Below are 12,960 nucleotides of genomic sequence, written 5' to 3' on the forward strand. Positions count from 1 at the left end.
ATTTCTTCTTAGGTTTAATTTTTTTTTAAATTCCTGACTAAATAAACTGTGATACTCAATCAACCATGGCCCTAATGCCAAAGGAATCTGCGAAAGTAATAGCAAGACTATCCAAGAATGTTTTTATCGAAGAAGAAGGCGTTAAAAATCTTGCCTGTGCGGTAAATAAGTTTTTAGTACTGTTTAAATGTTTCTTTATTTTAGAATCTTTTTTCAAATATAAATTTAACGTAGTGGTTTCGGAAACTATGATGTTAATTAAATTGTTTATTTCTGTATCTTAATTTGCTAAAAAGTAAAATGGAAAGTTTTATTTAACTTATAAGTAATCTTATCTTAACTATATCTTTGTAAACAGATTTTAGAAGGTCTTAAAAATCGTGAAGTAAGCGTGAACAATTTTTCTCAACATGAATTTCATCCTTCTCCTGAAGATCCAATTGCTGTTGATTGGATATTTGTCTTGGATACATTGAATTATTCTTTTTGGAGTAAGAAGGATTCTCTCAAGTGGACTGTTAATGGTCAGACTGGATATTTTGCATTATGCGCTGCTATTAAGAGGGCTATAAACGTAAGTTTGAAATATTATTTAAGTTTTGAAAAGTTGTAATAGATTATTTACTTTTATGTTTAAATTGTTTTCATGATGTCTTTAATTATCTGACATCTGCATCTTTCATCAAGTTCCGGAGTAAGATGTGCATCTGTAACTTCTGTTCTTAATGTTGATTCAGAGCGTATTGTTTCTATATCAGGTTTCTCTTCTTCTTCTTCAACTTCTTCTACTTTTTCTCTTTTCTTTCTTCTTTTTGCTTTTCTTTTTTTGCTACCTTTACGAGCTTTAGACATTTTTGATCTCTTTTCTTGCTTTTTACTCTCAGTTTGTGGACTGGATTTTCTTAACATTAATGTCCTTACTTGCGGACTTGAATCTTCTATCGTCTTCATTCTTCCTTTCTTTGTGTCTTGCATTTTTGGTGATGTCTTTTTAAATGATTTGCTAAGCTGAAAAGATTGTACTACATCTGTTTTTGTTTCATCATGACTTTGCAAAATTTTATCAGCATTTATAAGTAAAAATAAGAAAATACCATATCATCATCCGCAATAGATTTCGGGCAGCAAATTCGTTCTTTATTTTCAGGTCTACGTCTAGCTAAGTAACATCTTATATACATTTTTACATCTTTCAAAAGTCCTAGAAATAAAATTTGTACATATGTCAATATATTCCTGCTAAGATCTGATCATCTTTTAATTAGTACTTTTCATTCTCTCCTCCTCCTTTTTCACTTTTTCATTATATGCTTTTATAAAATGTTTACGTTGATCTTCCACACATTTTAGTAACATTTGTTCTTTTTCTATTTGTTGCTGTTGAAATTGTTGTTTCTCCACCCACCTAAAATAATAAAAACAAAATAAGTAGCAAATTTACATTACTTTTGTAATTATTATATATACTTCTGTTCCAATATTTTACGCTTGTCTTCTTTCTCTTGTGCTAATCGCATTTGTCTAGTTTTTCTACGTCTACGTTCTTTTCTATTCCATTCTAAAAAGGTTTGAATTATTCTTCGTCGTCTGATGTCTGCAGCAGCTAGTTGCTTTTGTTTAATGAATTCGGTTCGCGCTGCGCTTTTAATTTGTCGTAGACGTTGATCTTCCTTATGTTTTTGAATAAGTGCTCGCACTTTTTCTTCCGCTTTTTGTTGTTTTTCCTTCTGTTTTTGGAGTTTCAGTCTTTCAGCCCTCTTACGACTTCTAATAATTGCCCTCCTCAGTGCCATTAAATTTTCTCTTTCCTTTAATCTGTCAAAGATTAAGTTGGATATTTATATTACTAATTTAATAGGTACTTTTAACATTACTTTCTTTCTTCTTTCTTTGCTTGATCCTGTGCATATTGAATAGCACTATCTTCAATGGACAGTTTTGTTCTCTTTGCTAATTCCTTTTTTATACTGTCACAATGTATCCTTCTCAAGTATTTTCTGTACATATTGTAATCTCTTAAAGAGCATTTTGCATCCAAATCCTTGGTAATGAGTCCAGCTTTAATTAAATGTTGAAGATTATTTGGTCTAGAGAAGAAAGGGACTAAGTGCTTGTCATGAAGAGAGTCATAGCCCAATTTCATTTCATAACAGTATGGATCGCTTAAGTTGAACTCTGCATCCGTTGTTGGAATCCATAATCCTTGTCCAATTTTGCGGCGAGTAAAATTGTAAGCTCCTTCTGGTCCAGGGACCATTGGAATTTTCGATTCCAGTGGCATCACCTTCCATTTTGGTAGACCAAAATTTGGAATTGCACCTTTGGGCTTAGGAATTGATTCAGTAAGCTTGTCCAAAGCTCTGATTTATATAGAAAAGCATGCATTGTAAAAGTTGTTATTTTTCAGATCGCAAAAACTTACGTAGGCCTTTTGAGAGCAACTATGTCAAGCGTATACTTATTGCATATTGAATTCATCTTATTTGTCAACATGTAACATTTCCATATGAACCTACCCTAAGAAATTTAATTGCCAGTAACATTTTAAACGACAGTTTCGTTGAAACGTTACATAACGTAAAACGTCATTTTATCACGACTCATGTATGTCTAGCTTCTTTTGTTTGTTATAAATCCTTTTGTTTACGTCGTTTTGAAAATGATTCCAACGTGTGTGCACATACGCTGTTTCACGAGTATCATTGTTCAAATGTCAATCTCTTGTTAATCGTTTACTTCGAACAGGAGGGGAAACATATAGTCGATCCAAAGTATTACTCGCAGATAACAAGAAGCGAGGCCGAACAAATTTTTCGGGGTGATAATCAAACTAGTATTCCGCTATTAGACGAAAGAGTTAAGTCCTTGCGAGAGGCTGGAAAGATTTTGTTAGAGAAGTATCAAGGTACATGCTTGAAGTTATAATTTCCTCAAATCATCTGGTGCAGAACTTTACTGACCTCTAACAGAGGCAATTTTTAGAGAAGGACAATGATCACATTTTTCTAACTAATTTTATATATTCTTAACACCTTTGGAAACCAAAATTAGAATGTAAAGTTATACACTAGACTGTACAGAGCACTTTGTAACTCGCTTTTTTCCCACCATCCCAAAATTCGCTAAATAATTTTTTACATGTTTAAAACAAATTATTAATATTTGTTCTTTTTTCTAGGTACATTCGTAGAATGTATCAAGTCCTGTTCAGGCTCAGCAGAGCAGCTACTCAAACGTATCGTAAACGAATTCGAGTCGTATCAGGATGAGGCAGACTATGACGGTCATAGAGGTAAGTAAAATCATCTTTGATTCGACTTCATTTGTCTAATGAGGATTTTCATTTTCAGTCAGTTTTTATAAAAGAGCTCAAATACTTGTGGGAGATATTTGGGCTTGCTTCAAGGGCGAAGGAATTGGTAAATTCCACGACATAGATTACATCACGATGTTCGCCGATTATCGTATACCTCAAGTTCTGGTACACTTTGGTGCAATTCGGTACAGTAATCCGCTTCTCAGCAGATTGCAGTGCGGTAAGTTTAAATAACTTACTGTGGAATAACTTACAACGGAATCTCGCTATATGGCCATCGATGGGGGATTTAGAGATTTAGGTATTTGGAAGTTTAGCTGGGAATTTGGGAATTAGGGAATGTGGGAATTGGGGAATGTGGGAATTGGGGAATTAGGGAATGTGGGAATTGGGGAATGTGGTATTGAGGAATGTGGAATTGGGGAACGTGGGAATTAGAGAATGTGGAATTGGGGAATATGGGAATTGGGGAATGTAGAATTGGGAAGGTGGGAATTGAGGAATGTGAGAATTGGGGAATGTGGGAATTGAGGAATGTGGGAATTAGGGAATGTGGAATTGGGGAAGGTGGGAATTGGGGAAGGTGGGAACTGGGGAATGTAGGAAATGGGAAATGTGGAATTGGGGAATGTAGGAGTTGGGGAATGTGGGAATTGGGGATTGTGGGAATTGGAGAATGTGGAATTGGGGAACGTGGGAATTGGGGAATGTGGAATTGGGGAATGTGGAATTGGGGATTGTGAGAATTGGAGAATGTGGGAATTGGGGAATATGGGAATTGGGGAATATGGGAATTGGGGAATATGGGAATTGGGGAATATGGGAATTGGGGAATATGGGAATTGGGGAATATGGGAATTGGGGAATATGGGAATTGGGGAATATGGGAATTTGGGAATGTGGAATTGGGGAAGATGGGAATTTGGGAATTGGTGAATTGGGGAATCTGGAAATTTAGAAATGGGGAAACTTCACTTTATCTGTTCACCCTCGTATCACTGATTTAACTCTTGGTAATATAGCGAGATTACACTGTCCGCAGTTATGCAAGGTTCCATTACCGTGGACAGAGTGTTAGCGTTAGTTAGCTTACTAGAAGCTATCACGTATTTAATATTTGCAGATGTAGAGTTAGAAAACGGTAGTGACGATGAGATAGAAATTCGAGGTTGCTCGATAGAGGCAGTCGAGCGAGTGAGAGACGAAGTGTGGTCTCTCATCGAGCGTTATCCGAATTTGGATTTAAAGAAAACGGATATAAACGCTATACTCATAGATCACTTTCTGTGGGACTATCGACGGAAACACGCGGCTCAGTTAGAAAGCATACCGTTCCATAAAACCAGATGCATATATTACTGAGCTTTGGTCCCGGTTGGAGCCAACGTTTTGAAAGTTTGCCGAGGAAACTTTAAGAATAGCTCGTAAACATTTGCAGAGATTATTTTCTCGGGTGTAATGATTTCTTTTTTGATACACCACGATTTATACTGTGATCATCTTTTATAATTATTCGTACGACGAAGAACTATTTTTATGGTTGAATGATATCCATAGAATTAGTGACCTTAAACTCATGTATGTGCAAATGTTTGAATAAAACGTTGAGCATTTTTTTTAATAAGCGTGGCAGTTTGATCTTGGTCCTTGACCCTTTCCTGACCTGTAAGTCTAAGAAAAGGTGTTAAGGAAATACATGAATTAATAATAAACAATATATTTCTTATATCAATATAGCACAGTTTTAGTGTACAGGTAAGATTAAATTCATATAAATTTTGATATTTTATAAAAGAAATATTGCCCACTGAATTGTTACGTTGATAACTCGTATATACATCGATACATATATTTAAAACGTTAATAAATAATAAATAACAAATACCTGCAAATACTATAGGAAAGATTTGTATATAAAAACCTTTGTGACTATTGGTTCCTTTATATACATACAACGATTTGAACGAATTTATTACATTCAAGAATATATTTACAATTGAAACGCGTGTTAAAATTTGGTAGATCATTTTCAAGAAAAGAAGACTCATTGCTCGTAAAATTTATATACTTTGATTCGCTGAAATTCGAAAGAACGATGCAAAAATATACTCTTTGGCTGATCACGAGTTAGTATCATTTGGCACACGCACAATGTCAACAATTTTTTGACACAGGTGCAACTGCTTTTATCTTCCACGATACGATGATTTAATTAATCATTGAGCCTGTATCGTTTCAGACAGTCATTTTCGATACGGTGTTATACATTCTTACACCGAGCAAGGATCGTAAAACACACTTCTACAAACCGATATTAATTTTTGAAGTTACCTTCGAAAAGAATAAACACGAGATTAATTTTCACCATGCAAATCGATGAAAGATCATCGAACACATGGTTCTCGTTTAAATTCGTCTCACGTTCCTCAACTTCCGGAGAATACAACACGATTCGAAATATGCATTCTAGCTCCTCCTTTGCATCTGTTCCCAGAATATAATATTCGATTTTAATTTCCCAGGCAAAATCACGTTCACGTCGTTCGACGAGTCGTTCTTCGCTTGCACCACTTCCGTTTGGTTCTCCGCCATTTTGCTTTGTTCCATGGTGACGTGGCTAGCCGGAGGCGAAGTGACTTTGTTCGGAATCTGTCGGAGACCCTCTCGAAACTGTTTCGACAACGATCTGGCTGTTAAACTGTGCATTTGTCGGGGAGATTCGACTATCTGTATCTCCGGTGTCGACGATCGTTCTTTGTACACGTTGCTCTTGTTTGCCTGAAACATTTGCGAAACTCGTTTAATAATCACTGGCAATTCGTATAATATTACTGGCATTTATTACTGTCTCACATAATTATTGCATTAGTTTAATAGTTTCAGAGATAAGTCTGCATTAAATATAAATTATATACTCTGTAGTTTAATAATAGTTCTCCACAAGATTTATCGACACGTTGAGGTGTACTTTTACGGTCTGAAGCTTTACTTTCTATTTAAATTAATAACGTCCCTCATATTTTGCAGATCTCTACATTTCCGTCCACATTTTCTCACCTTGGAAATAGCCGGAGCGTTTTCGGACTGCTTGCTGAACGCCTCAGCGAGTCTCCTAACCGAAGGCATAGGTAGCTTGCTGTCCTCCTCCTGATTGATAACCTTCTCCGAGCGTTCCTTCTCCGAATCCGTGTCATTTTCTGACTCGTCGACCGAATTGATATTGCACTTCTCTGGATTATAATTATTCGCAATATTCTTAACCGAGCCGTTCTTGACGATCCCCAAATCGTACGAACTCTGACTGAAATTCTCGTCGTCTTCATGATCGATCGTGTTCGAGTAAAACTTAGCGATATTAGGCACCGATTTCGCGGACTTTAAACCGAACCCGTTGTAACTCTCTTGAAACCTGTTCAAGTTCTCGGTACTCTGCGTCAGATTATTATCGCCGGAAGCTTGCGTTTCGATCAGGCAGCGATCGTTTCCGTAATGGCGCGTCAGATTGGATTTGTTCCTCGCGTGTACGATTCTGGGTTTGAAGTCGTCGTTGCCGATGCTGTTTAATTGAATATTGGACTGCGTTCGTCGAATACCGCCGTCGTAGCCGAACCTCTTCAAGTCCAGTTTATTCACGACCCTCGGTGTCTTGATTACTTTGCCGCCATTGGAGAACTCGTTCTCGAATCCGTAAGCTTTCAGATCGATCCTCTTGATCTTCCGCGGGTTCTCGTCGGAGTTTGACTTCTTCTCGACGGCGCTGTTCTCTTGATTGTTCAGCTTCGCGTTGATCTCGTTCTTGTTATTCTTCCTCTCGTTCTCCAGAATCTCCTCCATTCGCTGGTCCTCCCACGTCCTCTGCAGCTCCATTTTCCTCGAGTTCGGTCTCTCCTCGTCCGCTGATCGAACCGTTTGGTATTTGTTCTCCGCGATGTTGTTCTGCCATTTGGCTACTTTCGACTTGACGTCGTTGCTGCGATTCAGCAGAGCCTCGGTTTCACGATATCGCGTCTCCTCCTGCAACACAGAACCATTTCGATAGAATTAAATATTCAGCAGCCACCACGGTTTCCGTTCCACTGAGCGTTTCGAGGGCCCTTCGCGTTGGGTTAATTGCTGAAACGAATTCTGTGCCATTAGTCTGCCAAGCGACATGCATATTGACTTCGAGCTGTTAGTCCTTTAACCCTTTCGTCACCGAAGATTACCATACTCGTATGCTAATAGGCTTTCGTGGTCGGAAATATATTTTACAGGTCAATGTTGTGGCGAATTGTATAATGGACTATTATAGCTAATAAGGTAAATCATTTTATCAAATTTTTTGTGTCATTTCTTTTTTAGAAAAGAAGACATCAGTGTAACACTCGTCCTTCATAAATTTAAAAAAAATGTGACTCTGTTACAAAATTGTTATAAAATTCTGTACTCACGAACGATACATGTAATTTTGTTAAATTACTAAACTTGTAAAAATGAACCTAGTAAAATAGTGAATAGCACATTGTAACGAAAGGATTAAACCCACAATGCGAAAATAAATCAGTGCAGTCCCTCTATCGATTCGACGTTCAGAATTTCAAGAAATCGTCGAGCATGCAGTGCTTCAAACATTGTTAGTGTTCATGCATTAAAATGCGATCGCATGTAAACGGTACTTACCGATTCAAAGGTAGTTTCACAGGGACATGCATGTGCAATGTGTACCGAACGACATCGTACTAAGAGGACGTTTGACGAGAACGTTTTTCACTACTTTTCGCATTGATACTTTTCAGTGTGAACGATCTACTATACATATACAAGCATGAATTATCTTTTGTACAAGATTGCTACTCGTGCGTGTATCTATAAGTCAACAGAGATTTATTTACAGTCAGGTAGAGATCTATATGTCGTTGAACTCTCTGTATATTTTCTTCTTTTTGTTATTTTAAATGATTGAGTAAGACCCTCTTGAGAAAGAGAGCTTTGGGTGAATTGGTGGTGGGCAGATTGGGTGCTCAAGGTAATGTGGAGATAGGTGGGGATTTTTAAATTTGGGAATTTAGGGGTTGGAAGTTGGGGATTTGGGAATTGGGGAGTGTGGAATTGGGGAATGTGGGAATTGAGGAAGGTGGGAACTGGGGAATGTAGGAAATGGGAAATGTGGAATTGGGGAATGTAGGAGTTGGGGAATGTAGGAGTTGGGGAATGTGGAAATTGGGGAATGTGGAATTGGGAATTGTGAGAATTGGAGAATGTGGGAATTGGGGAATGTGGAATTGGGGATTGTGAGAATTGGAGAATGTGGGAATTGGGGAATGTGGAATTGGGGAATGTGGGAATTGGGGAATGTGGGAATTGGTGAATGTGGAATTGAGGAACGTGGGAATTGGGGAATGTGGAATTAGGGAATGTGGAATTGGGGAATGTGGAATTGGGGAATGTGGAATTGGGGAATGTGGGAATTGGGGAATGTGGGAATTGGAGAATGTGGAATTGAGGAACGTGGGAATTGGGGAATGTGGAATTAGGGAATGTGGAATTGGAAAATGTGGGAATTGGGGAATGTGGAATTGGAGAATGTGAGATTGTGGAATTGTGGAATGTGGGAATTGTATAATATGGAAATTTGGAAATGTGAGAATTGCAGAATATGGAAATTTGGGAATATAAGAACCTTGAAATTTGGAAATGAGGAAATATGCACCACGTCTCGCCCATCACAATATTAGACATGTTAAAAGTACAATTAAAAAATCGACAATGTTTCTCTACATCGTGCGTGAGTCGTGAAGTACAAGTTCTGCAAGGATTAATGTAGGAACACCTACACCGTTTAAAAGTGTCATGCGTCTCAAGTATAAAATAAAATATTTATAAACAATATATTTATAAATAGTTACAATGTACACAGTCCTTTCTACAATAAGCTTCTCCTTCGTCTTACTGACAAAATGTATCGCTGATTTGCTATAAGAGTAACAAAAATTGTTCATTCTTAAATTTGTACAAAAATTAACTTCGCTCAGTTTGTAAATTTTTAAAAACTTTTGCAAAAGAAAATTAGTTATAACATTTACTTACTCTTTTAGCAAAAGAGCAATGTTGTATATACATTTCTGTACAATGTAGGCTTCTTTTGGGTAAAAAAATTGTAGGAGAAGGAACCATTCAATGTTTGCCTCCATTTTTTGAGAATTAAGGATGTAAACTTTCAAATTTCTCGATCCTTAATTTTTGGAACTCTCAAGTTTTCAAATTTTCAGACTCCTAAGTTCTCATCCCCTACATCATCCCTAGCCTATTATCATTAACCCTTAAATCAGATTCATACAACACCCTCAAGGAACTTCGTCAATGGCACCGTCGTAAAAACTCCCAATTAAATAAAATCGAAACTCAAGAAGTTCGTAAACAGTCTTCACATTCACTCTTAAATACCCGCAATAAAAAATCGTAGCTACATCAACTTAAAAATACGTAGAAACTTTCGTAACCCTCAAAAAAACATAAGTTTGTTCTTCACCAGATCGTGAGGTCGCTCAAACACCTCACTCCCATTTTCTTCTTCGGTTCAGGACTCTTCTTCTTCTTCCTTCCCACTCGCAGATCTCTCAGAGTTTCGAACGTCCTCTCAACAACTTGCGGCACAATCGGTGGTTCCAGCTTCAGGCTGTCATCGTCCGAGCGCTTCGATTTGCCCCTACTCGAATTCTCGTCAAACACCCTCCTCCTGGACGTGTTCAGAAAATAGGTGCTTTCCTCCACATTCGAACGAGATTTCACTTTGCGGGACGCGTCCTTCAGGAACTTCGTCATTATCACCTTATCCGGAGCGTAGACGTCCACATCCTGCCAATCCTCGTCCGAGGAGGACCTACACGTCTTCCATCTTCTTTTCGATTTATCGCATCTTCTTCTGTTTTCTACATTTAGGCGTCTGGGAGCTTTAGGAGCAGTCGTGTCGTCCTCCGAGTCGCTCATCCAGTCGTCTTCCTCGAAATCTTGAGCTTCGGTCCCGTTTTCGATAGGCTCGCTCCGACAGCTTCTCGGCGCTCTAAATTTTCGATGAGCCCTTGGAGACCTGAGAGTCACTCTCTTGTACGTAGGCAGTCCTTTCTCGATCTTACCGTTCCTCTTGATCCCCCCGAAGGTTTGGAACTTGAAGTCCGCGAAGTTCGCGACGTCGAGGTACTTTTCGGGACTTTGTTCCTCCTCCGAGTCTTCGGTGTACTTTATGAAACCGTTCTTTATGCCACCGAACGTGTGGTACTTGTACCCGTTGCTCCAGTATCGTCTACCATTAGACGACACGATTTGGTCGTTGCTGAGATCGTCGATCCACAACCTTCCGTAATCCGGAGTCTTCTTGCTCTCCCGATTGCTCGAATCGATGGAGTAAGTTCCGGAGTCCTGATCCGGGCTCGTTTCGCAGAGGGGGTTGAAGACGGTCTTGTCTGACTCGTTCAACACGAACGAGATGTTCTGAGGTTCATAATCGAATTCCACGATCGAATTCTCGGTGGTCCTCGAATCGAGGTATGGTTTATTGTCCGAGACACTGTACAATTTGTCGCTGGACTCGAATTCCATTCGCAGAAGAGGGTTGATCGCAAAATGTGGACTGGAGTACGGATCGCGATAGGTCCGTCTAGAAAGACTGCCGCGCAGGGACGCCTCCTCGAACTTTTCGAGCTGCAAACTCACCTGTTGATCCTGGTCGGGCCCGGTTGAGCTCGATCCTTGGGATAATGAGCTGCTGGGTCTGCTCGAGGTCGACGCGGCCGATCTTCGTCCTTTCTCGTTGCTTAAGGCTCTCGAGTGGTTGATGTAGTAGTCCCTGCCGAACCTGTTCAATTCGTTTGACGTTCATATACAATTTGTGGATCATTGTGGCATTGTTAAAAAGATCTCAGGATACTTTAGAGCTAAGGATATTAGGGGTAAACGATGTCTCAAGGTGTAGGAATTAGAAGAGAAGGATTTAGAAGTTGGCTTCAACTGTTCATCAATTCGTTTGACATTCATATACACTTGTAGACATTGTTCTGAGGATCTGAGGGTACTTTAGAGCTAAAGATATTGAGAGTAAGTGATGTCTCAAGGCGTAGGAATTAGAATAGGGAGGATCTAGTTGGGTCCTTCAACTGTTCATCAATTCATATGACGTTCATATACACTTGTAGACATTGTTAGAAAGATATGAGGATAGTTTAGAGTTTAGAGCTAAGGATATTGGAGGCAAGTCTCAAGGTGTAGGAAGTAGAAGAAGGATCTAGGAGTTGGCTTCAACTGTTCATTAATTCGTTTGGCATTCATATACACTTGTGGACATTGTTCTGAGGATCTGAGGGTACTTTAGAGCTAAAGATATTGGGAACAAGTGATGTCTCAAGGTGTAGGAATTAGAATAGGGATGATCTAGTTGGGTCCTTCAACTGTTCATCAATTCTTATGACGTTCATATACACTTGTAGACATTGTTAGAAAGATATGAGGATAGTTTAGAGTTCAGAGCTAAGGATATTGGAGGCAAGTCTCAAGGTGTAGGAAGTAGAAGAAGGATTTAGGAGTTGGCTTTAAATGTTCATCAATTCGTTTGGCATTCATATACACTTGTGCACATTGTTCTTTTGATCTAAGGATATCGAGTTCAAGTAAATTAAAATTACCGCTTGATATCCGGTTCATGAGGAGTCAGCACGACATCCAAATCCTCCCCGTTGCTCTTCGGCAATTCGGCGTGAATTCTAAATAAAATCGCCACGATGAAGGTTCATGCTCAAAAACTATTTTTAATTGAATCTTTACCCAGGAATGTCTGATGCCCTCCTAGAATACTGTCTCTCCAGCAACCTCTTCTGGATGTTCTCCTCGCTGTAGGGGTTGTTCTGAATCGGAGGAGCGTTCTCCCATTTCTTGTGCTCTCGTTCAGCGATCGTACCTATCATGCATAAATTGCAACTATCTCTTATCGAGGAAAAGAGGATTAGAGAGAGTATAAAAGGACTAATGGAGTGAAAGAAAAAGATTAAAGGATTATAGGATCGAAGTTTGTTCACCTGGTCTTGGAGGTGCAGCCAGCCGAACCTCCTCTTCCGATTTCTTGCTCTTCAGGGACGAAGCCGAATCAGCTTTGGCGAGCGCCGCAGCTTCTCGGCACCTGCTGCACAACGGAATGTTGAAGAGCGTTACAATATCATCGAAGGAAATAATATTTCGTGTAATGTTTCACCGATTTAGCGTTGACGTTACCGAACGAACTTTGCTTCAATTTGAAAACAATCGATTAGATTACAGTTTGAAAGTTGGTGCGACTTTATATATTTTTTAAAAATATTCACTTCTGTTATTAGACAAAGTAGAACTCTGTTCACGCGATTATACTTTTTAAAAAATTAAATAACTAGTGCTTTTTAAGAAGGTGTCAAGTTGCACCAAGGTCCAAGGACCAAATGTAATAATTTTGTTGCAAGACATACCTCTCTGCATTCTCCTCCGAGGAATTTTTCGATTCCGAACCCTCTAGCTTTGTCAAGCTGTCCAGATGCCTTTGGGTCGCGGTGTCGTAGTGTTCAGTGTACTCACTTTCTTGCTGAATATCTTCTGCTATGAACATGATCAAAATTGAGATGCATCCACAATTATTGACGCATAATTAT

The 12,960-nt window shown here is 38.9% G+C and overlaps 3 protein-coding genes across 14 annotated transcripts in view; 1 reads left to right on the plus strand and 2 right to left on the minus strand.

Moving 5' to 3' along the window:
- Positions 1–22: 22 nt before the first annotated feature.
- On the plus strand, positions 23–4,940 carry LOC100877384 (queuosine 5'-phosphate N-glycosylase/hydrolase). The gene is made up of 6 exons (XM_003700303.3): positions 23–161; positions 359–574; positions 2,746–2,905; positions 3,179–3,292; positions 3,351–3,536; positions 4,440–4,940. Exons 1-6 carry the CDS (start codon positions 66–68, stop codon positions 4,676–4,678), a joined length of 1,011 nt encoding a protein of 336 aa, XP_003700351.2. The 5' UTR covers positions 23–65; the 3' UTR covers positions 4,679–4,940.
- LOC105664338 (uncharacterized) lies at positions 297–2,563 on the minus strand. 2 transcript variants are annotated; one of them, XM_076536260.1, is made up of 7 exons: positions 2,423–2,563; positions 1,875–2,360; positions 1,468–1,815; positions 1,269–1,405; positions 1,095–1,201; positions 626–1,008; positions 297–566 (listed from the first exon to the last, which is right to left on the minus strand). In XM_076536260.1, exons 1-6 carry the CDS (start codon positions 2,491–2,493, stop codon positions 634–636), a joined length of 1,524 nt encoding a protein of 507 aa, XP_076392375.1. In that variant the 5' UTR covers positions 2,494–2,563; the 3' UTR covers positions 297–566; positions 626–633. The 2 variants fall into 2 exon arrangements, with proteins under 2 accessions (XP_076392375.1, XP_076392376.1); XM_076536261.1 differs by lacking the exon at positions 297–566 and having other exon boundaries at positions 760–1,022.
- A 330-nt stretch (positions 4,941–5,270) lies between the features above and the next one.
- The window catches only part of LOC100881454 (Myosin-7a binding protein), a 61,601-nt gene continuing 53,911 nt past the window's right edge, over positions 5,271–12,960 (minus strand). For 8 of the 11 annotated variants that reach the window (XM_012298602.2, XM_076536240.1, XM_076536238.1 and 5 more), the window contains 7 exons: positions 12,781–12,907; positions 12,361–12,464; positions 12,110–12,242; positions 11,971–12,048; positions 11,006–11,147; positions 6,374–7,330; positions 5,271–6,094 (listed from right to left, as the gene is read on the minus strand). In XM_012298602.2, the coding sequence (XP_012153992.2) occupies positions 5,783–6,094; positions 6,374–7,330; positions 11,006–11,147; positions 11,971–12,048; positions 12,110–12,242; positions 12,361–12,464; positions 12,781–12,907 (1,853 nt within the window). In that variant the 3' untranslated portion in view covers positions 5,271–5,782. The remainder of the gene's footprint in view (positions 6,095–6,373; positions 7,331–11,005; positions 11,148–11,970; positions 12,049–12,109; positions 12,243–12,360; positions 12,465–12,780; positions 12,908–12,960) is intronic. The other 3 variants (XM_076536239.1, XM_076536237.1, XM_076536236.1) reach the window with 3 other exon arrangements.

Source organism: Megachile rotundata, chromosome 10 (assembly GCF_050947335.1).
Source record: "Megachile rotundata isolate GNS110a chromosome 10, iyMegRotu1, whole genome shotgun sequence".
In the NCBI taxonomy this organism is placed as follows: Eukaryota; Metazoa; Arthropoda; class Insecta; order Hymenoptera; family Megachilidae; genus Megachile; species Megachile rotundata.

What these genes read in the sequence shown, in the direction of transcription:
- LOC100877384 (XM_003700303.3), top strand. Translation starts at nt 66, where the DNA reads ATGGCCCTAATGCCAAAGGAATCTGCGAAAGTAATAGCAAGACTATCC. An exon ending in TTTGTTAGAGAAGTATCAAG is followed by an intron (nt 2,906 to 3,178) that starts GTACATGCTTGA and finishes TCTTTTTTCTAG; the next exon opens with GTACATTCGTAGAATGTATC. An exon ending in AGACTATGACGGTCATAGAG is followed by an intron (nt 3,293 to 3,350) that starts GTAAGTAAAATC and finishes TTTCATTTTCAG; the next exon opens with TCAGTTTTTATAAAAGAGCT.
- LOC105664338 (XM_076536260.1), bottom strand. Translation starts at nt 2,493, where the DNA reads ATGTTGACAAATAAGATGAATTCAATATGCAATAAGTATACGCTTGAC. An exon ending in GGAGGAGGAGAGAATGAAAA is followed by an intron (nt 1,202 to 1,268) that starts GTACTAATTAAA and finishes TTTTATTTCTAG; the next exon opens with GACTTTTGAAAGATGTAAAA. An exon ending in CTATTGCGGATGATGATATG is followed by an intron (nt 1,009 to 1,094) that starts GTATTTTCTTAT and finishes CAATCTTTTCAG; the next exon opens with CTTAGCAAATCATTTAAAAA.